General features: G+C 38.1%; 1 protein-coding gene and 1 long non-coding RNA gene across 3 annotated transcripts in view; one reads left to right on the top strand and one right to left on the bottom strand.

Moving 5' to 3' along the window:
* Window positions 1-21303, bottom strand: part of gipc3 (GIPC PDZ domain containing family, member 3) — a 40908-nt gene that overhangs the window by 3841 nt on the left and 15764 nt on the right. Inside the window, exons 2-4 of the mRNA XM_061883330.1 lie at window positions 20548-20733; window positions 20271-20451; window positions 376-485 (exon numbers count right to left, since the gene is read on the bottom strand). Of these exons, the coding sequence (XP_061739314.1) occupies window positions 376-485; window positions 20271-20451; window positions 20548-20733 (477 nt within the window). The remainder of the gene's footprint in view (window positions 1-375; window positions 486-20270; window positions 20452-20547; window positions 20734-21303) is intronic.
* The window catches only part of LOC133540598 (uncharacterized), a 48037-nt gene that overhangs the window by 17582 nt on the left and 9152 nt on the right, over window positions 1-21303 (top strand). The gene's annotated exons all lie outside the window — the stretch shown is intronic.

The following is a 21303-nucleotide window of genomic DNA, read 5'->3' as shown; positions in this document are numbered from 1 at the left end:
AATGTCTGAATATACTGAACAAACAAAGACATTTTGATCAATTTTGGGCAATTTAAAACTCCATTCATTCAGTCTGCTTTGCCTAACACTTCTAACTCAATACTGCAAAATAATTTTTCTCTGGGTAGCTGTTTGTTACCGTAAGACAAGTTTAGTCTCACATAGTTTGACTTTGTTGTTTAGTTTCGCTGAAAGTTAGCTGAACAAACATGTCAGGGTAATTGTGACTGGCGGAAAGTCTGCAGGAAATCAATGAACAATACGTCAATGTAATCACTTTGAAGTGATGGAAATCAGTGTGTGTGTGTGTTTGTGTGTGTGTGTGTGTGTGTGTGTTGACCAGAAAATGAAGTGGCCATTATGCTGCAAACTTACCACTTCCTGAACGGTAGCGGAACCTTTTGAACGGAGACGCAAAGTCTCCCTTCCATTGACCATCTTGCCTTCATTAGACTTCGGCGCTTTGGTCCTCATTCCAATCATGTCTGCAGATAGACACACACATTGTTAATTTAATCAAAGCTGGAACTCTCCACGCATTAAAACTTCTCCAGTTTCCCAAAGAACATTTGCCCTGCAAGAGAACAAATCTTACTCATAGTAATTGATTTTCCGAACAAAGACACATTTAACCTCAGCATGTTTACCTGTAAAAACTGCATAACATCCTTACACAAAGACCATCATAGCAATAACTCATGACTTTTGATGAATCGTTGTCTTTTAAGGGAAAAATATGTTGTGCTTTTTATGGCAGCATATTTAAAAAAAACAAAAAAAAACGTCTGGTATCCCCCGAGGGAGACATCTGGTAAATGAATGCTCAGCGATGTTTCTCAGTAAAACACAAGAAACCGTCAGAAATGTTTCAAACTAATTTGAGTTAAAGATGAAGCATTACTAATTCTACAGTAAATGACTGCAGGGAGCACTCAGGGGTCGTTATTACCAATGTCAACAGCGCTAATCTTTAGTATGTCACAGTGTGTACGGTGTGCAACTGTTTGCCAGTAAGTTATGACTGTTGCTATGACGAGGCTTACTTTATTGTTGATTTATACTCAAGAAGAAACACAAGACAGAAGAAAGCTATTTGGCTCTCGCATGGCTGTGGATTCTTCTTATCCCTAACTCTTCATGAGCAATGTAAAGCTACACACGTGACCTGACATTTGCATTCACTTTACAGTTTTTTTTTTATTTTTGATTTTTATTAAGGATCCCCATTAGCTGGTCGCCACAACTCAATAAAATTACAAGTAAAAGCATATAATTATAACGACACAATACAGAAAAAAATAAAAGCATCAATAAGAAAACAAGGAAACAATTTACAGTCACAGAATAATAATTACCATATAAATATAACTATATATTTATACATATATATATACAAAACCAAAGAAAATCATCAACAAGCAAACTAATTTAAAGACTCAGATAAAATATAACTTTCCTTTTAACAACCTGTTTACTTTCAATGCTGGTGAGAATTCGAGGCAGGTTATTCCAGAGCGATACAGATCTATAAATAAAAGATTTACGCAAAGCATTCTCCCTGGGACGAGGGTGTTTAATGAAATAATATGGCTGAGTGATGCTAAAGCAACAACACCAACATTTTTATTTCATTAATATGAGCACTTATGTAACGGTATTTTTAGGCCAATGACGATAAATGATATATATCGGTATATTTTTTTTTTTTTTACGCGCATACGGTTTAGTTCAAACCAAACATCACATGCCTGTTAAGACCAGTGTTCTGAAAATTACTTTTGAAAAGTAATTAATTATAGTCCCTTGTTACTTAAGCAAAAAAAGGAATGCAATTACTAATAGAATTACTCTGTAATACATATACCATATTTTCCAGATCATAGGGCGCACCGGATTAGAAGGCACACTGCCGACGAATGGTCTATTTTTGATCTTTTTCCTTTTATATTAGGTATACCGGATTATAGGGCGCATTAAAGGAGTCGTATTATTTTTTTTTTTTCTTAACGAAAAACACTTCCATGTGGTCAACAAAACATATAATGGTGGTTCTTTGGTCAAAATGTTGGGTAGATTATGTTTTACAGATCATCTTCAAGCCGCTTTCTGACAGTCGCCTCCGGATGCGCTGTTTTGTGGGCGGTCTTATTTACGTGGCTCACCTTTGACAGCGTCTTCTCCCTGTCATCTTTGTTGTAGCGGTGTAGCGTGCAAGGACGGGAGTGGAAGGAGTGTCAAAAAATGGAGCTAACTGTTTTATTGACATTCAGACTTTACTTAAATCACTACTGGAGCACCATCTCCATAGCCGGGAAATAACAACACAGGAAATGTGTCCCGTGAAAACCCGTCCGACCGGCAATCGAATAACTACAAAATAAAACTTTTATTTTTTTTCACTAAATTATAAAATGCTCTGGTTGATATTATGCCCTTAGTGTTGTTAGGGTCGTTTTCGACCCAGTTATAAAAATAACATTATAAAGCAATAATTAGAGCCAAAACGGTACACGCTGACAGTCAGCTCATCTTCCAATAAGGTGAGCTTTAGTGGATTCTCATTTTACCTTGTTATCCCGTACAAAAACAAACAAACATGTGAGGTCAATTCAGTGTAAAGTTGGTGATTGCAAAGTGCACATCTCCAACTTGCAGCATGCAAAAATGAAAAAATTATTTATAGTGAGAGAAGTTCTGGATAATATTTTTGGTGGAAATGAGGTAGAGGACACATAGCAGCATAGTGATACGGATGAACAGGTTTCTGAGGAGGAAGACAATGTGGAGTGTCATCCAGATGACAAAGATGTATCTGATGAGTCTGATGAAGAGGCCACCGGTGGTGAGAAGAAGGACAAGAACTTTTCAGGAGGATAGTTACTAGGGCTGCAAATCTTTGGGTGTCCCACGATTCGATTCAATATCCATTCTTGGGGGTCACGATTCGATAATATATAAATTTTTTCGATCCAACGCGATTCAAAACCGATATTTTTCCGATTCTGTATTCATTCAATACATAGGATTTCAGCAGGATCTACCCCAGTCTGCTGACATGCTAGCAGAGTAGTAGATTTTTTTTTAAAAGATTTTATAATTGTAAAGGACAATGTTGTTGTAAGCTTCTTACTCACAGTTCCCACAGATGCACGCTAACTACTAAAAATATAACTTATTTTATTTTTGTGAAAATATTGGACACAGTGTGTTGTCAGGCTTATGAGATGCGATGCAAGTGTAAGCCACTGTGACACTATTGTTCTTTTTTTTTATTTTTATAAATGTCTAATGATAATGTCAATGGGGAATTTTTAATCACTGCAATACTGAAATTATAACTAATATTGATACTGTTGTTGATATTCATTTTTGTTTCACTACTTTTGGTTTGTTCTGTGTCGTGTTTGTGTCTCCTCTCAATTGCTCTGTTTATTGCAGTTCTGAGTGTTGCTGGGTCAGATTTGGTTTGGGAATTGGATTGCATTGTTATGGTATTGCTGTGTAGTGGGTTGTTGGATTGATTAAAAATAAATAAATAAATAAATAAATCAATTTTTTTTAAATGAGGATCGATTCTGAATTGCACAACGTATTCCATTCGATTCGTATTCGAATAATAATATTAATTTTTGTTTCACTACTTTTGGTTTGTTCTGTGTCGTGTTTGTGTCTCCTCCCAATTGCTCTGTTTATTGCAGTTCTGAGTGTTGCTGGGTCAGGTTTGGTTTTGGAATTTGGATTGCATTGTTATGGTATTCCTGTGTAGTGGTTTGTTGGATTGATTAAAAAAAAAAAAATCAATAAATAAAAATCGATTCTGAATCGCACAATGTATTCGAATCGATTTTTTCCCACACCCCTAATAGTTACCATGGTGAGCACAGTGAAGAAAAATAAACCTGTGCTGCATGATGAAATCTTGCAGGTGAGGACAGGGCTCCTCCTCAAAGTTTGCTTTTACAGACACCACCACTGTTGTCTCATATTCTCCGGAAAAAAAAACAGAATGTGATGCTTATGTCTACTCTTCACAAAGATGCATCATTCAGGAAGTGACAAAAAGCCCACAATTATCCTCGACTATAACAAAAGCAAAGGAGGAGTGGACTACCTGGACAAGCTGACTGCAAATTACACTTTCAATCAATCAAATCAATCAATGTTTACTTATGTGAAGTGAATTATATTTATATAGCGCTTTTCTCTAGTGACTCAAAGCACTTAACATAGTGAAACCCAATATCTAAATTACATTTAAACCAGTGTGGGTGGCATTGGGAGCACGTGGATAAAGTGTCTTGCCCAAGGACACAACGGCAGTGACTAGGATGGCGGAAGCGGGAATCGAACCTGCAACCCTCAAGTTGCTGGTACGGCCACTCTACCAACCAAGCTATACCGCCCTATATATAATGTTTACTTGCCAGCGAATGACCAGGAGATGGCCAATGGTTGTGTTTTACAACAATCTTGATATGTCTGCATGTCATGCATTTGTGTTGTGGACCCACATCCACCAAAAGGTGGAACTCAACCAAAAAAAACAAACGAGAAAATGTTTCTTGAGGAGCGGGAAATTCCCTTGTCAATCAGAATCAGACATACTTTAATAATCCCCAAGGAGAAATTAACATTTTCAGCACAGTCAATATTGAGCAAAGGGTATGGGAGCCCCGAGACCGTGCAGCTGCAGCTGCAGAGCTTGCCTAGCACTCTGTCCACTTCATCAGCAACACAAAGAGCATCCGCGCCAGCATCCTCCTCAGCCAGCTCTGCCTCAACACCAACCAAAACAGCGAGCGCCACAACTCCACTCAGGCCACCTGATTCTCAAAGAAAGAGGTGTCAGGTCTGCCCAGGCAGTAAGGAGAGAAAGACAAACATATTGTGCTTCAACTGCAAGAAATATCTCTGCAAAGAACACACCAAAAGTGTAACTTTTTGCCACACATGTGTCACAGTTAGTTGGTGACGAACCCCAAGATGCAGAGATGGAGGCAGGCATTGAATAAAGAAACATGGTTTTAATATAAAATACTAGAACAAAACCAAACAAAGGGGTACAACCAAAAGCGCGCACGTGGGCGGACAACAAACTAAGAGAGCTAGCATGGGAGCTAGAAAACAAAAAGGAGACTTAGCGTGGAGGCTAGCGGGTAGCAAACAGAAAAACTGGAAACAGCTAAAGGCTAACAAGAAAACACGAAACAAAAGAGCTAGGAGAAAACAAACTACAAATGGCTAAAAGGAACAGCTTACCGCTACGACGACAAGAACAAATAGTAGTAGGACAGGTAGTAGCTGTAACGATGACATCGACACGACAGGTAGCAACGACAAGAGTGACATTGACAATTCAATAATCCAGCAGTGACTGGATGGGAAGACAGGTCTAAATAGGAGCATACTGATTGACACCAGGTGTGGCCAGGTGCCAATCAGCCGGCGCTGAGGGGGAACACAGCACTCAGGGAGAAAGACAGGAAACCAACAAAATAAGAGTGCTGACAGGAACTAAGGACATGAAATACTAAACACACAGAGGAAAAACTAAAACACAAACAGACTGTCAGGGGCAAGCCTGACAACATGCATCTAAACACACACACATACACATGCAAGTTCTTGCACACAGAGACTTTTACTCGAGTTTTGTTTTTTATTAGTTTTGGAACTAGTCATCTATTTCTATTGGTTTGATTTGCTTGATTGGTTGTTGTTTGTTTGATGTTGAAGTTCTGTTGCTGAAAAAAATACTTTTTAGCATTTTTCTTGAAGTAAATATGTATGGGTCGAGATTGACGCGTAACACCATAGATCAGGGGTCACCAACCTTTTTGAAACCAAGAGCTACTTCTTGGGTACTGATTAATGCGAAGGGCTACCAGTTTGATACACACTTAAATAAATTGCCAGAAATAGCCAATTTGCTCAATTTACCTTTATACATATATATATATATATATATATATATATATATATACATATGCATATACATATATATACATATATATATATATATATATACATATATATATATATATATATATATATATATATATATATATATATATATATATATATAATATATATATATATATATATATATATATATATATATATATATATATATATATATATATATATATATATATATATATATATATATATATATATATATATATATATATAAAATGGGTATTTCTATCTGTCATTCCGTCATACATTTTTTTTCCTTTTACGGAAGGTTTTTTTGGAGAGAATAAATGATGAAAAAAACACTTAATTGAACGGTTTAAAAGAGGAGAAAACACAAAAAAATTAAAATTATATTTTGAAACATAGTTCATCTTCAATTTCGACCCTTTAAAATTCAAAATTCAACCGAAAAAATTGAAGAGAAAAACTAGCTAATTTGAATCTTTTTGAAAAAATTAAAAAAAGGATTCATGGAACATCATTAGTAATTTTTCCTGATTAAGATTAATTTACACATTTTGATAACATGTTTTAAATAGGTTAAAATACACATTGAAATAAGATTTAAATCTGATTCTACAGATTTTCTAGATTTGCCAGAATATTTTTTTTGAATTTTAATCATAATAAGTTTGAAGAAATTTTTCACAAATATTTTTCGTCGAAAAAACAGAAGCTAAAATTAAGAATAAAATTAAAATGTATTTATTATTCTTTACAATAAAAAAGAAATACTTGAACATTGATTTAAATTCTCAGGAAAGAAGGGGAAGGGATTTAAAAGGTAAAAAGGTATATGTGTTTGAAAATCCCAAAATCATTTTTAAGGTTGTATTTTTTCTCTAAAATTGTCTTTCTGAAAGTTATAAGAAGCAAAGTAAAAAAATAAATGAATTAATTCAAACTAGTAAAGACCAAGTCTTTCAAATATTTTCTTGGATTTTAAAATTCTATTTGAGTTTTGTCTCTCTTAGAATTAAAAATGTCGAGCAAATCGAGACCAGCTTGCTAGTAAATAAATACAATTTGAAAAATAGAGGCAGCTCACTGGTAAGTGCTGCTATTTGAGCTATTTTTAGAACAGGCCAGCGGGCGACTCATCTGGTCCTTACGGGCACCGCGTTGGTGACCCTGGCCATAGATGTTACTATAGTTGAAATTATTAAAATGAAAAAATAAATCAAACAAATGTATTTAAGAGACATGTTCTAATACCCCTCAGTAATAGTCAGGTAACACAACAACCCTTTATTTATTTATACAATTAGCCGAGGTTCATTTTACCATTTTTTAAAAATTGAAATCGAGGAGTATACTGACAAAAAAAAGGCCCAATGGCCCACACCAAAAATATTAAAAACAATATTTTCATAGATAGGGAAACCTAACAAGGTAACCAAGAGATGAGAAACAAATTGGATGAAAGATAATTGTTTTTAGTGTATTTTACAGCTGATTTAAGACATGGGTCAAAAGATGACCCGTTAACATAAGAAATGGTAACAGAAAGCTAACACAAGAAGAAGGTTAAGGCACGCCCCTAATATTGTTGTCTGGAAGGAAATCAGGAGAAATTCGGGAGAATGGTCGCACCGGGAGATTTTTGGGAGGGGAACTGAAATTTGGGACTCTTCTGGGAAAATCGGGAGGGTGGGCAAGTATGCTCTGCGCGCGAGCTTGCGCTATCAGTTTTGCACGTGTTTCATAGGTCAGGCCCTTTTTAATGCGAAATAACAAATTTAACAGATTTATGGAATACTTGCATATCCGCTCTACATTTGATTGATTGACATATTACACCCGCTTGTTCAAGCACAACGAGTGATCAGCTTATAGCAGGGGTCACCGACGCGGTGCCCGCGGGCATCAGGTAGCCCATAAGGACCAGATGAGTCGCCCGCTGGCCTGTTCTAAAAATAGCTCAAATAGCAGCACTTACCAGTGAGCTGCCTCTATTTTTAAAATTGTATTTATTTACTAGCAAGTTGGTCTCGCTCTGCTCGACATTTTTAATTATAAGAGAGACAAAACTCAAAAAGAATTTGGAAATCCCCAAAAATATTTTAAAGACTTGGTCTTTACTAGTTTGAATAAGTTCATTTATTTATTATTTTGCTTCTTATAACTGTCAGAAAGACAATTTTACAGAATAAATACAACCTTAAAAACGATTTTACCTTTTTACCTTTTAAATTCCTTCCTCTCTTTTCCTGACAATTTAAATCATGGGTGTCAAACTCTGGCCCACGGGCCAAATCTGGCCCGCCGTGTAATTTCATTTGGCCCTTGAGGCAATATCAAATTAACATTAGAGCTGGCCCGCCGGTATTCTACAGCGGCAGTGCCGCTGTAACGCCGCATTCACTGCTTATACTCATACTTGCCAACCCTCCTGATTTTCCCGGGAGATTCCCAAAGTTCAGTGCCCCTCCCGATAATCTCCCGGGACAACACTCCTCCCGAATTTCTCCCCGGACCACAATATTGGGGTCGTGCCTTAAAGGCACTGCTTTTAGCGTGCTCCACAACCTGTCGTTACGTCCGCTTTTGCTCCTTACATACAGCGTGCCGGCCAAGTCACATAGTATATGCCGCTTGTACACACACACACACACACACACACAAAAGTGAATGCAAGGCACATTTGATCAACAGCCATACAAGTCATACTGAGAGTGGCCGTATAAACAACTTCAACACTGCTACAAATATGCGCCACACTGTGAACCCTGACCAAACAAGAATGACAAACACAATTCGGGAGAACAACCGCACTGAAACACAACGAGAACACAACAGAACAAATACCCAGCACTAACTCTTCCGGGACGCTACAATATCCACCCCCGCTATCACCAAACCCCGCCACACCCAACCCCGACCACCTCATTGTTATTTTATTTTCAAATGTATTAGCTAGTGGAAAAAGTTAATGTTGATATTTACTTCTGAAGGCTGCAAATACAAAAGACGCATTACATTTTTTATTTAAATGTTATTTCTGTGATGTTTTTTCGTTTGTTTTTTGAAAGTTGATTTTGCACTATTAGGTTGTATAAACGTTGTTAAAGCCAATCAGTGTAGCAAACTGAGCAATAATTTACGTTTTATTAATTCACTTTCTCTTGCTACTTCAAGGCTTGAATGTTTGATTCATTCCTTATTGTTATTTTACTTTCAAATTTATTATTAACCTGTGGAAAAAGTTTATTTTGATATTTACCTCAGAAGGCTGCAAATAGAAAAGAGGCATCCAATTTGTATTTAAATTATATTTTATATGCCATTGATATTTTTTAATTATTGTTATTATTATTTGAAACACGATTTTGCATGTCACTATAAAGTTATATAAGCCTTGCTTGTTCAATATTCACTGCAAAACTTGTTTGGGTCCCTATTAAAAGGTTAATTTGTTCAACCTTGGCCCGCGGCTTTGTTCAGTTTTACATTTTGGCCCACTCTGTATTTGAGTTTGACACCCCTGATTTAAATCAATGTTCAAGTAATTTTTTTTTTTTTTTTTTTTATTGTAAAGAATAATAAATACATTTTATTTTAATTCTTCATTTTAGCTTCTGTTTTTTCGACAAAGAATATTTGTGAAATATATCTTCAAACTTATTATGATTAAAATTCAAAAAAATTATTCTGGCAAATCTAGAAAATCTGTAGAATCAAATTTAAATCTTATTTCAAAGTATTTAGAATTTCTTATAAAATTTTTGTTCTGGAAAATCTAGAAGAAATAATGATTTGTCTTTGTTAGAAATATAGCTTGTTCCAATTTGTTATATATTCTAACAAAGTGCAGATTGGATTTTAACCTATTTAAAACATGTCATCAAAATTGTAAAATTAATCTTAATCAGGAAAAATTACTAATGATGTTCCATGAATTATCTTTTTATTTTTTTCAAACAGATTCGAATTAGCTAGTTTTTGTATTCATTTTTTTCCGGTTGAATTTCGAATTTTAAAGAGTCGAAATTGAAGATAAACTATGTTTCAAAATTGTATTTTCATTTTTTTCGTGTTTTGTTCCTATTTAAAACCATTCAATCAAGTGTTTTTTTTATCATTTATTCTCTACAAAACAAACTTCCGTAAAAGGAAAAAAAATCTACGACGGAATGACAGACAGAAATACCCTTTTTTTTATATATATATAGATTTATTTATTAAAGGTAAATTGAGCAAATTGGCTATTTCTGGCAATTTATTTAAGTGTGTATTAAACTGGTAGCCCTTCGCATTAATCAGTACCCAAAAAGTAGCTCTTGGTTTCAAAAAGGTTGGTGACCCCTGTCTTATAGGAACAGGCGGACATGTTGGCACTACAGTGGCCTTGTTTCCAGTAGTCACATGACTTGTTCTGTGGCTTTAGGAAGCCAGGTCAGCGGCAAAACACTTACCGGTAATTTCCAATCAGCTAACAAAGGCTGAGGAGGTTCCAAGTTTTTCATTCGCTTCCTTTCTAACGTGTGTAGATTGAATGCAATAAATGAAGCCACTTTGCCATTCGATGAAAGCATTTATGAGAAGGGGAAAGGGAGACAGACGCCTACATGGCGACGGATTTTGTAAATAAACTAAATGTTTGAAGGGTCGTGTTGTTATGTTTTTATGGCCAGGATTAGGTTGCCAAGGAAGGTAATTCATCAAAGTGTGTCCTTACAGCGCTACAAACGTGTAACTTGGTCTCGTCTTCATTTTTATGCTGCACACTAATGCATACTCCCTAACATCATCCAGTCTGCAGTTGTTTTTCTTGCGGGGTGAAATGACCTTCAAAGAAATGTTGTACATTTGTGTGTGCATGATTGGAATACAATATTAATATCACCCACTAAACTCAAGTATGCTCTAGAAACAGTTTGTATAGTCTTCGGACATGAAAGTGTGATATTCATGTGCAGATATAATTAACTCTCCTTGAAAATGGACTATATAAAAAGAGGCTTCTGTCTATCTGACGTAAAACCCACTTGAGACAGTACATGCCGCCACAAATTAAGTTTTTTGTCTGACATCAAAGTGTTGCTGAGGTCCAGCCTCACTTCCTGTTTTTCCGCCTTGCAGATGGTATCTATTGTTTGTAATTAACTTGTTATGATCCGCTACCCGGATCATACGTTATTTGGATTTTGAGTTTGTTTTGTGTACTTCCTTGTTTGTTCCGTTACCATAGTTTCTGATTTGTTCCACCTGTTACTTGTTTCCTGACTGACACTTGTTTGTCGACTACCATCTTTATTTAAGCCTGCCTTTTCAGTTACTCGCTCTCGCCTCGTAAAGTTTTGCTGCATGCAACTTGCGACTACGTTGATTCCCGATTCTGGTAAAAAACCTCCTTTGTTCTTGCTAGCTTTCGCGCTACGCTTTTGTTTTGTCTAGCTCCCATGCTAGTTCTGTTGGTTTTGCCTTTTGTGCCTCGTGTCAGTGTCTCTGTTCCATAGTCTGTTTTATTTTGTTAATAAATCCTTATTTCTTACCTCCACGCTGTGTCCGTTGCCCGACTGCATCTTGGAAGAGCACCATCCAGTAATCGTTACATATCTAAATGCCGTTGTTTGCAGTTAGGTTGATCTAAAACCAGAATCACTTCCTGTGTTCTTAAACCATGTGTCTTTAAAAAAAGGCTCTTCTCTGGAGGCAGGGCCTTGGCAACCGGCATCATATTTAATCGAAGGTTACATTTACACTATCCATCCATCCATTTTTGTATGCCTTATTCCCTTCGGAGTCCCGTGGGGCGCCGGGGCCTATCTCAGCTACAATCGGGCGGAAGGCGGGGTACACCCTGGACAAGTCTCTACCTCATCGCAGGGCCAATACAGATAGACAGATAACATTCACACTTACATTCACACACTAGGGCCATTTTAATGTTGCCAATCAACCTATCCCGCTAACCCCCAGGTGCATGTCTAGTGCACTGTAAAAACAACAACTGTAGATTGTACGGTAAACTTCTGGCGACTGATCTGCCAGTTCGCTCAGTCGCCACCGATTTCTAATTCACAGAAATTTCCTGTAAAAACCACCGTACATTTTACGGTACAATTCTGGCAAATGAGCAGGCAGTTGTTTTACCATGAAATGTACTTGTTTTTATTCAGCGTACTGTGAATGGAAAAACTATACCACTTTTATTTTTACAGAAAAATTCTGTCAACTAAGCTGCCATTTTTATTATAAAATTTCTGGTCGTTGTTTTTAACTGAGCAATTCTGTAAATAGAAAATTGTACTGTGCTCTAAAAAATTTTTACATTTAACTTATAGAACTGTCAGCTCACTTGCCAAAATTTTACCATAAAATTTGTAGCGGTTTTTATACCAAATTACTGTCAATTGAGCATCAATACCACAGTTTTCTCAGGGCATTAATCGATCGCAACTAGACTGTTTGGTTTGTCCTAGAAGACTTTTTGCCTGCAATCTGTGTAGGCTTCATCAGTTCATGCTCATAGACTTAGATTGGTCAGATCTAGTCTTAGACTTACATTGGTCAGGTCTAGTCAAGCGGCTGGTGCCATTACCTCTTCAGTACTGTGCTCTAAAAAATTGTTTACATTTTATGTAAATAACTGTCAGCTCAGTTGCCGTAATCGTACCATAAAATTTGTAGTGGTTTTTACACCAAATTACTGTCTATTGAACATCAATACCACTGTTTTATCAGGGCATTAATCGATCGCAACTAGACCGTTTGGTTTGTCTTAGAAGACGTTTCGCCTGCAATCCGAGTAGGCTTCATCAGTTCATGTTCATAGACTTAGATTGGTCATATATAGTCTTAGATTTACATTGGTCAGGTCTAGTCTAGCGGCTGATGCCATTACCTCTTCAGTACTGCACTCTAAAAAAATTGTTTACATTTTACATAAAGAACTGTCAGCTCAGTTGCCGGAATTGTACCATAAAATTTGTAGTGGTTTTTACACCAAATTACTGTCAATTGATCATCAATACCACTGTTTTCTCAGGGAATTAATCGATCGCAACTAGACTGTTTGGTTTGTCTTAGAAGATGTTTCGCCTGCAATCCGTGTAGGCTTCATCAGTTCATGCTCATAGACCTAGATTGGTCAGATCTAGTCTTAGACTTACATTGGTCAGGTTTAGTCTAGTGGCTGGTCCCAATACTACTAGGCTTCATCAGTGCATGCTTAGAGACTTGGTTTGGTCAGATCTAGTCTCAGATTTAGATTGGTCAGATCTAGTCTTGCGGCTGGTGCCAAAACCCCAAATATTTATACTGCAAAAACCAGTAGGGTGTGCCTGCGCAAAAATGGTTTCGCTCTAATGTACTGAGAAAAACTGGTTTAATGCAAACAAGACAATCCTATTGTCAAAGCCAACAACAGTCGTTGAAGAGTAAAATCCCCTCGTTAGCATTGAGGTATTGTATGTGGCAGAACGATCGCTGTGGATCGACTACTACCAGTCCAAAAAAGTCTGAATCACCCACATTAGCATTCCATTCAGTTGTAAACAAATGGCATTATGGTCACCTTCTGTTTAACTGTTATTTGTTGGAGGCTGAATACTTAGACTTAGACTTAGACTTAGACTTCCTTTCATTGTCATTCAAATTTGAACTTTACAGTACAGGTAGGAACGAAATTTTGTTGCATTAGTTCATAGTAGTGCTGGGTAAAAGCAATAAGGTGCAGATATATTGCAGTCTTTTAGAAATGGTTGAAAGGACGGTGTTGTATCTTGGAGTCGGTGGTGTCGCAGATCACCTCCTCTGTTCAGGGGTGGCTTTTCAACCATGACATCGATGGCTTAGCCTGACTCTCGTCAGATCCTTGTAGTTCGCTGAGCTCCACACAAGGATCTGGGACTTCTCAATAGGAGATGTATTTCAGAAGGCGGGACCTTGTAAAAAAAATGTATGTGATTGAATAAACCCTCACCTCCCAGAGTGATGGGTCAAATGCAGAGAATAATTTTGCCAAACTAAGTGTGTGTGTTACTTGAACTTAAAGGCCTACTGAAATGAGATGTTCTTATTTAAACGGGGATAGCAGGTCCATTCTATGTGTCATTTCGCGATATCGCCATATTTTTGCTGAAAGGATTTAGTAGAGAAAACATCGACGATAAAGTTCGCAATTTTTGGTCGCTAATAAAAAAAGCCTTCCCTGTACCGGAAGTAGCAGACAATGTGCGCGTGACGTCACCGGTGTGAGGGCTCCTCACATCCTCACATTGTTTATAATGTGAGCCACCAGCAGTAAGAGCAATTCGGAACGAGAAAGTGACGATTTCCCCGTTAATTTGAGTGAGGATGAAAGATTCGTGGATGAGAAAAGTTAGAGTGAAGCACTAAAAAAAAAAAAAAAAAAGGCGACGGCTCTAGGCGGCGGCAGTGGGAGCGTTTCAGATGTAACTAGACACATTTACTAGGATAATTCTGGAAAATCCCTTATCTGCTTATTGTGTTAATAGTATTTTAGTCAGATTATAAAGTCATACTTGAAAGTCGGATGGCTGCGGTGAACGCCAGTGTCTCTGAGAGAAGTCGAGGAGCCAAGATCACAGCTGCCTTTTTGAGCTGCAGGATAAGGTCGCATAATCCACTGAAGTCTCCGGTAAGTGCCGACTTAATATCACAATTTTGCCATCCAAAAACTTGCTGGTTGACGTAGAGAAACATGTTCGCTTGACCGCTCTGTGTTAAAGCTTCACAACGAACAAAGAAACACCAGCTGTGTTTCGGTTGCTAAAGGCAGCTGCAATCCACCGCTTTCCACCAACAGCACTGTTATTTGACGTCTCCATTATTAATTGAACAAATTGCAAAAGATTCAGCAACACAGATGTCCAAAATACTGTGTAATTGCGCGATGAAAAGAGACGACTTTTAGCAGTAAGTGGTGCTGGGCTGAAATGTCCCCTCCAACCAATAACGTCACAAACATGCGTCATCATTCCGCGACGTTTTCAACAGGAAACTCCGCGGGAAATTTAAAATTGTAATTTAGTAAACTAAACCGGCCGTATTGGCATGTGTTGCAATGTTAATATTTCATCATTGATATATAAACTATCAGACTGTGTGGTCGGTAGAAGTGGGTTTCAGTAGGCCTTTAAACTTTAAACGACTGTTCCGTTATCTTGAATGACGTGATACTTCAACCACTCAAATCGAAATCAACCCGTGACACTGATGACAGCTTTGCTGGGAAATCCAAAACAGAACAGCAGATATATTGGATAACGACAGAGCGAAAAGTTAGAGAACTTTTACTGAAATAACGCTGCAATGTCAGTAGACGATCAATGTCGCAAAACAACCGCAATAGCAGAATCAATGTCAGACAACAACTCCTCGCTGTGTGCTGCCATTGTTGTTTGAATCAAACAGTCACTTCGGCGCTGCGTCTCATCTATGGAATCCCGCCCGGCGATCATGATTGGTTCATTATTTTTTGCTACCTTTGAAGGAGTTTACAATGCCCTTGAGCCAAGATCCTTGTGTGGAGCTCAGCAGACTACAAGGATTTCGAGAGTCAGGTTACAGGAGGCTTCCCTCACTCCTCTTTTGTACCTTACTCCCTCCCTGTCGAGAAACATTTTTGTTGTCAAAGGAGTGCTGTTTCTCCCTGAGGAGCAGGTAGACAGCTCAGTTTTGGCCTGAAAAGTTTGTCCGTCTAAGTTGTGCCATATGTCAGCCTAGTTTCTTTTTTTTGTTTCCCCAATAAATGAATCAGTGCGTTCATCATTATTGGCCCGAAGAGTTATACTGAATCACACAATAGATGGGTAAAGAATTTTTCCAGCAGATATCTTACCCAATCAGAAAAAGATGTATTGACGAACGGGTTGAACTTTGCCATGACTCCACATCAGTTTCCTACAGTTGATTTGATCACAGCGACAGGTTCAGCCTTTAGGAAAAACAACATAACAGAAACCAAAGGGGAGAAAATACAGCCAAAAGTGATGGCAGCTCTTACTAATGCCAAGCTCCCACCCCCAAACCTCTCGTTTTGAGGAGAGGAAGTCAGTAACATCACTTGGCAAGGATGAAAACATCACAATCCTGCCAGCTGATAAGGGGAGACGCACAGTAATTCTCGACACAACTGACTACCAAAACCAATTGCTTACACTCCTCTAACACATATTAAATACTCAAAACGTACCCCCAAGTGGGTACAAGAGGAAAATCATTGAGTACTTACAAACTTTACAAAAGTTGGAAGTCATCAACCGGGAATTTTGGTACCCCAATATACTCACAGGAAACCATCCCTGGCATGTATGGCCTTCCAAAAATACACAAAGATGGGACTCCCCTCAGACTTATTGTCAGCAGCATTAATTCTGTGACATATAATATTGCTAAGTATGTGGCCAACATCTTAGCACTTTTGGTTGGCAAAACTCCACATTATGTCCAAGACTCAATTGACTTTGTAGTGAAGATCAGAGATCGATCCATCCATCCATCTATTCCCTACCGCTTTTATTGCCTTTGGGATCGCGGGGGGCGCTGGTGCCTATCTCAGCTACAATCGGGCGGAAGGCGACGTACACCTTGGACAAGTAGCCACCTCATCGCAGGGCCCATACAGATAGACAGACAACATTCACACTCACATTCACACACTAAGGCCAATTTAGTGTGGCCAAATAACCTATCCCCAGGTGCATGTCTGTGGAAGTGGGAGGCAGCCGGAGTACCCGGAGGGAACCCACGCATTCACGGCAAGGACATGCAAATTACACACAGAAAGATCCCGAGCCCGGGATTGAACCCAGGACTACTCAGGACCTTTGTATTGTGAGGCAGACGCATTAACCCCTCTTCCACCGTGAAGCCCAGATCAGAGATCTCCGTAAAACTGGAAAAAAATGAAACTGTAGTTTAATTGGACCTCACCTCCCTTTTCACCTGTATTCCAACCATGGATGAGACATTGAGGTATTGTCTACTAGTTAATCACACCTTACAGGATGGATCCATACTAAACCCAGAACATATTTGCCTTTTAATGGAGTTGTGCCTTAACACAACATCACAATGGTTGTGGCATGAGATCACCTGTATCGCCAATAGTAGCAAACCTTTACATGGAGGACATTGAAAAGAGAGCTCTGAGCTATTTTTAGGAAACAGCACCGAGTCATATTACATTTAAATGATGACACATGGGTAAAAATCAGAAACCAAGAAGTGCAAGCCTTCACTGAGCACATAAACTCAGTAGACAAAGAAATCAAGTTCACACGTAAGGATATCAACAACAGTAATTTACCTTTTTTAGACTGTGATGTCCACATTGGAGAAAACAGGGGCCTTCGTGTTGGGGTTTACCGAAAACCCACACATACCGATTAATACCTATTTTTTTTACTTACACCACCCAATGGAACACAAACTGGGTGTTATCAGAACCCTAAAAAACAGAGCTGATAATGTTCATATTAGCCTACAGGCCAAAGAGAAAGTGCATAGGCATTTGAGGGACTCCCTCAAAATATGTAGTCATCCCAGCTGGTCATTTGTGAATAGTGCATCCAGTTCCAGAAGTAACAAGAACAGAGTGGATGAGGAGGAAAAAGGTGACAAACGCAAAAATATTGTCATTCCATATGTATCAGGTCTATCTGAGGAACTCAGAAGAATTTTTAACCAACACAACATCCCAGTACACTTCAAACCAGGCAACACCCTCAGACCGAGACTTGTGCATCCTTAAGACCGATCACCCCACACCCTCAAAAAAAATCTGGTGTATGCTATCCAGTGTAATGATGAATGCACTGATTCATATATTGGGGAAACAAAACAACCACTAAGACGACACATTGTACAACATAAACGGGCAAACTCTTCAGGCCAAGACTCAGCTGTCTACTTGCACCTCAGGAAGAAACAGCACTCGTTTTGAAAACAAAAAGGTACAAATTTTTGAACAGGGAGGACAGATGGAAAGAGTGAGGGAAGCCAACTATGTCAAGGTTGAAAAAACATCCCTGAACAGAGGAGGTTGTCTACGACACCACCTATCTCCCACACAAAACACTGTCCTTTCAAACATTCCTTAAAGATTCTGCAATTAATAAACAATTAACATGAGTTAGAAACATGCTGGTCACAGAAAGTGACCAGAATTCCATTTGTGCCATTTGTTTACAACTGAATGGAATGCTAACTTGGGTGATTATTTTTGACTGGTAGTCGTCGATCTACAACAATCGTTCTGCCACACAATACCTCAATGCTACTGAGCGGAAATTACACTTCAACGACTGTCGTTAGCTTTCACAGTAGAATTGTCTTATTTGCATCAAAGCAGTTGTTTTGGTCACTACGATAGGGCGAAACCATCCTTGCCCAAGCACACACTCCTGGTTTTTCGAGGATAAATATTTGGGGTTTTGGAGGATAAATATCTGGGGTTTTAGCACCAGCCGCTAGACAAGATCTGACCAATCTAAGTCTATGGGCATAAACTGATGAACCCTACTGAGGTATTGGCACCAGCCGCTAGACACGATCTGACCAATCTAAGTCTAAGACTAGATCTGACCAATCTAAATCTATGAGCATGAACTGATGAAGCCTTCTCGGAGAGACACAAAGTATTCTACGACAAACCAAACAGTCCAGTTGCGATCAATTGAATGCCCTGGGATAACAAAAGACCTGGATGAATGAAAATATTCAGAGACCGATAGCATTGTAATCTATATGGTAAAATTGTGGAAACAGAGTTGCCAGGATTTTTTTTTTTACCCTAAAATGTACCGTATTTGCTTTTAAAGTGCATTACTGTCAATGAAAAGAGAGAACCACTTTTATTTTTACGGTAATATTCTGCTGACTGAGCTGCCAGTTAAAAAATTAAAAAACAAAAAAACTGGCAAGTCAGTTGTCAGAATTGTACTGTAGAACTTACATTGGTTTTTACACCATACTACTGTAATTTTAAAATCGGTACTGACTACTATCTGTACGGTAAAATTCTGGCGACAGAGCTGTCAGCTGCCTACTCTAAAATATTTTGCCAAATTTACTGTAAAAATACTATATACTGAAAATCAGTATCATAATAAAATCTACAGTCATTTTTTACAGTCCGTTACTGCATGTGGAAAAACAGTACCAGTTATTTTAAACAGTGAAATGCTCGTGACTGAGCTTCCAGTTTTTTACAATGCAGTGGAAAAAAAACTGAGGAAAAAATGGACACATCATTTACCAGAATTTTACCATAAAATATATGTTGGTTTTTACACCAAATTACTGTGAATTAAAAATCTGTACCACTTTTATTTCAACGATAAATGAGCTGCCAGTTTTTGTTTTGCTTTTACTGTAAAAACTACAGGTTTTCATTTACTGTGGATGTTTTCCAGGTTTTAGGCGCCGGTCGGACGCTGTTTAAGCACAACACAGTTTTAAAAGTACCGACTTGGTACTATTAGTGATCAAAATGTACACGATACCCATCCATACTTCCAAGTCTGAATGTTGTCTTTAATTAGTTAGCAAGGGGCCAATCACAAGAACCCTCTTCCTCTTCCTCTTCCTGCTCAGCTGATGAAATAAAACAAAGGGATACTGAAAGAAGACATGGTAACAGAATGCTGAAACACTGATGCATAACTTTACCTAACCTTGAAATTATCCTATATCATGCTCTAATATAAATCATTGTCAGTATTTAGTGTTATGATCCGCCGGCCGGATCATATATAGTTTTGGTTTTTGAGTCCTTTTGTGTATCTTGTTTGTTCTTGAACTCTTCCGATTCTTAGTTTGTGCACTTCCTTGTTTGTTTTTGTCACCATGGTAACTTAATTTTCACCTGCCTTGACGCACACCTGTGTTCATTAATCACGTTCTGTATTCAAGCCTGCCCTTTCCGTTCACCCGTTCTCTCCTCGTAGTTTTTTTGTACGTACAGTTTGTGTTTCTCTAGTGACGACTCGGCTACCTGTTTTTGGACCCTCTACCTGTAGCTTCCGTGCTTAGCCTTTTGTGTTTTCTAGCTCTCATGCTAGCATTTTGTTTTGCCTGTTGTGCCTCGAGCAAGAATTCTGTTTGTTTCTCTAGCTCACATGCTAGTAGCTCTTTGTTTGCCTTTTCTGCCTTAGTGTTTTTGTTCCTGGTCTGTTTTTAGTTTTAATAAATCATTATTTCTTACCTGTACGCTGTGTCCGAGCCCGATCTTCATCCAGGAAGAGCACCACTCGCATCACGATGCCCGCCAAGCGATACATTTAGAATATTAAAAAGAAATTTATACAAAATTGTCTCACCGAAGGCCCTCTTGGGTCCGACCAGTCGAAGAGTGAAAGGAATTCCTCTTGGTTGCTCTTTCAGCATCTTGGCCACTTCGTAATGTCGACATCCCACAATGCTCTGGTCATTGATGGCCTCGATGTGATCCCCAACACACACTGCCTTCAGCCGATCTATGGTGCTCCCTTCTTTGATCCTCTGCGGGAAACAATATAATTTGTTGTTTTTTAAATAATTTCATAATTTTTTAATCGTGTAAGCCAAATTTTAAGTGTTTTATTTGTCGTGATTGACCTTTATGAATGCATATCCGGCTCCATTGTCTGTGATGGTGAGGCCCAACGCGTCCTCCGTCTTTGTCACCTCCACCTCTTTTGTCTCCCCCCGGACGTGAGCGAAGATAAAGTCCTCCAGTCCAATCTGCCCCCCTAGTAGCTTCTGCATGTCCACTTTGTGGGAGTTGAGGGTGCAGAAGAGGATCTGAGAAGCAGGAATTGCAATCACTGACATGCTAGAGTTGATGGAAAACAATATGAATATGAAGTACGATTAATAACAAGTTATAAAGTGCACTGAATGGATTAGAAAAAAAGCTTTAATTTATATTCTGTTGCTTTGATTATTTATTTAATCAGTGCACTTAATAAAAAGGAACTTTAAATACATCAACATTGCAATAGAACTCACATGAGAGCAGTGGTGTGTAGAGCTTTTTTTTTTTTACTTATTAATGCACATTTGTAAAATGTGTTGATGATGTGTATTCATTTAAAAAAAACATGGAAGTTTTTGTGGCAAACAGAAAAAATAAATGTTTAGGTCGACTATTTCCCCTAAAATACTTGTTCATGCAATTACTTGGTTAACCAAACCAATTGAAATTACTTTGATTACTCAATTACTCACTATTGTTTGGTGGCTACAACCATAGCAAAATAAAACCACAATATAACTATGAAATGAAGATATTCTCTGTTGTTTTTGTATATGTTTCATGTACTTAATCTCACCAGTTAACCATGAATACTTCCCAAGCAATATAACTCTCAT

Source organism: Nerophis ophidion, linkage group LG22, assembly GCF_033978795.1.
Source record: "Nerophis ophidion isolate RoL-2023_Sa linkage group LG22, RoL_Noph_v1.0, whole genome shotgun sequence".
NCBI lineage: Eukaryota > Metazoa > Chordata > Actinopteri > Syngnathiformes > Syngnathidae > Nerophis > Nerophis ophidion.
The sequence above is the reverse complement of the archived record's forward strand: the minus strand, read 5'-3'. Positions and strand labels throughout refer to the sequence as shown.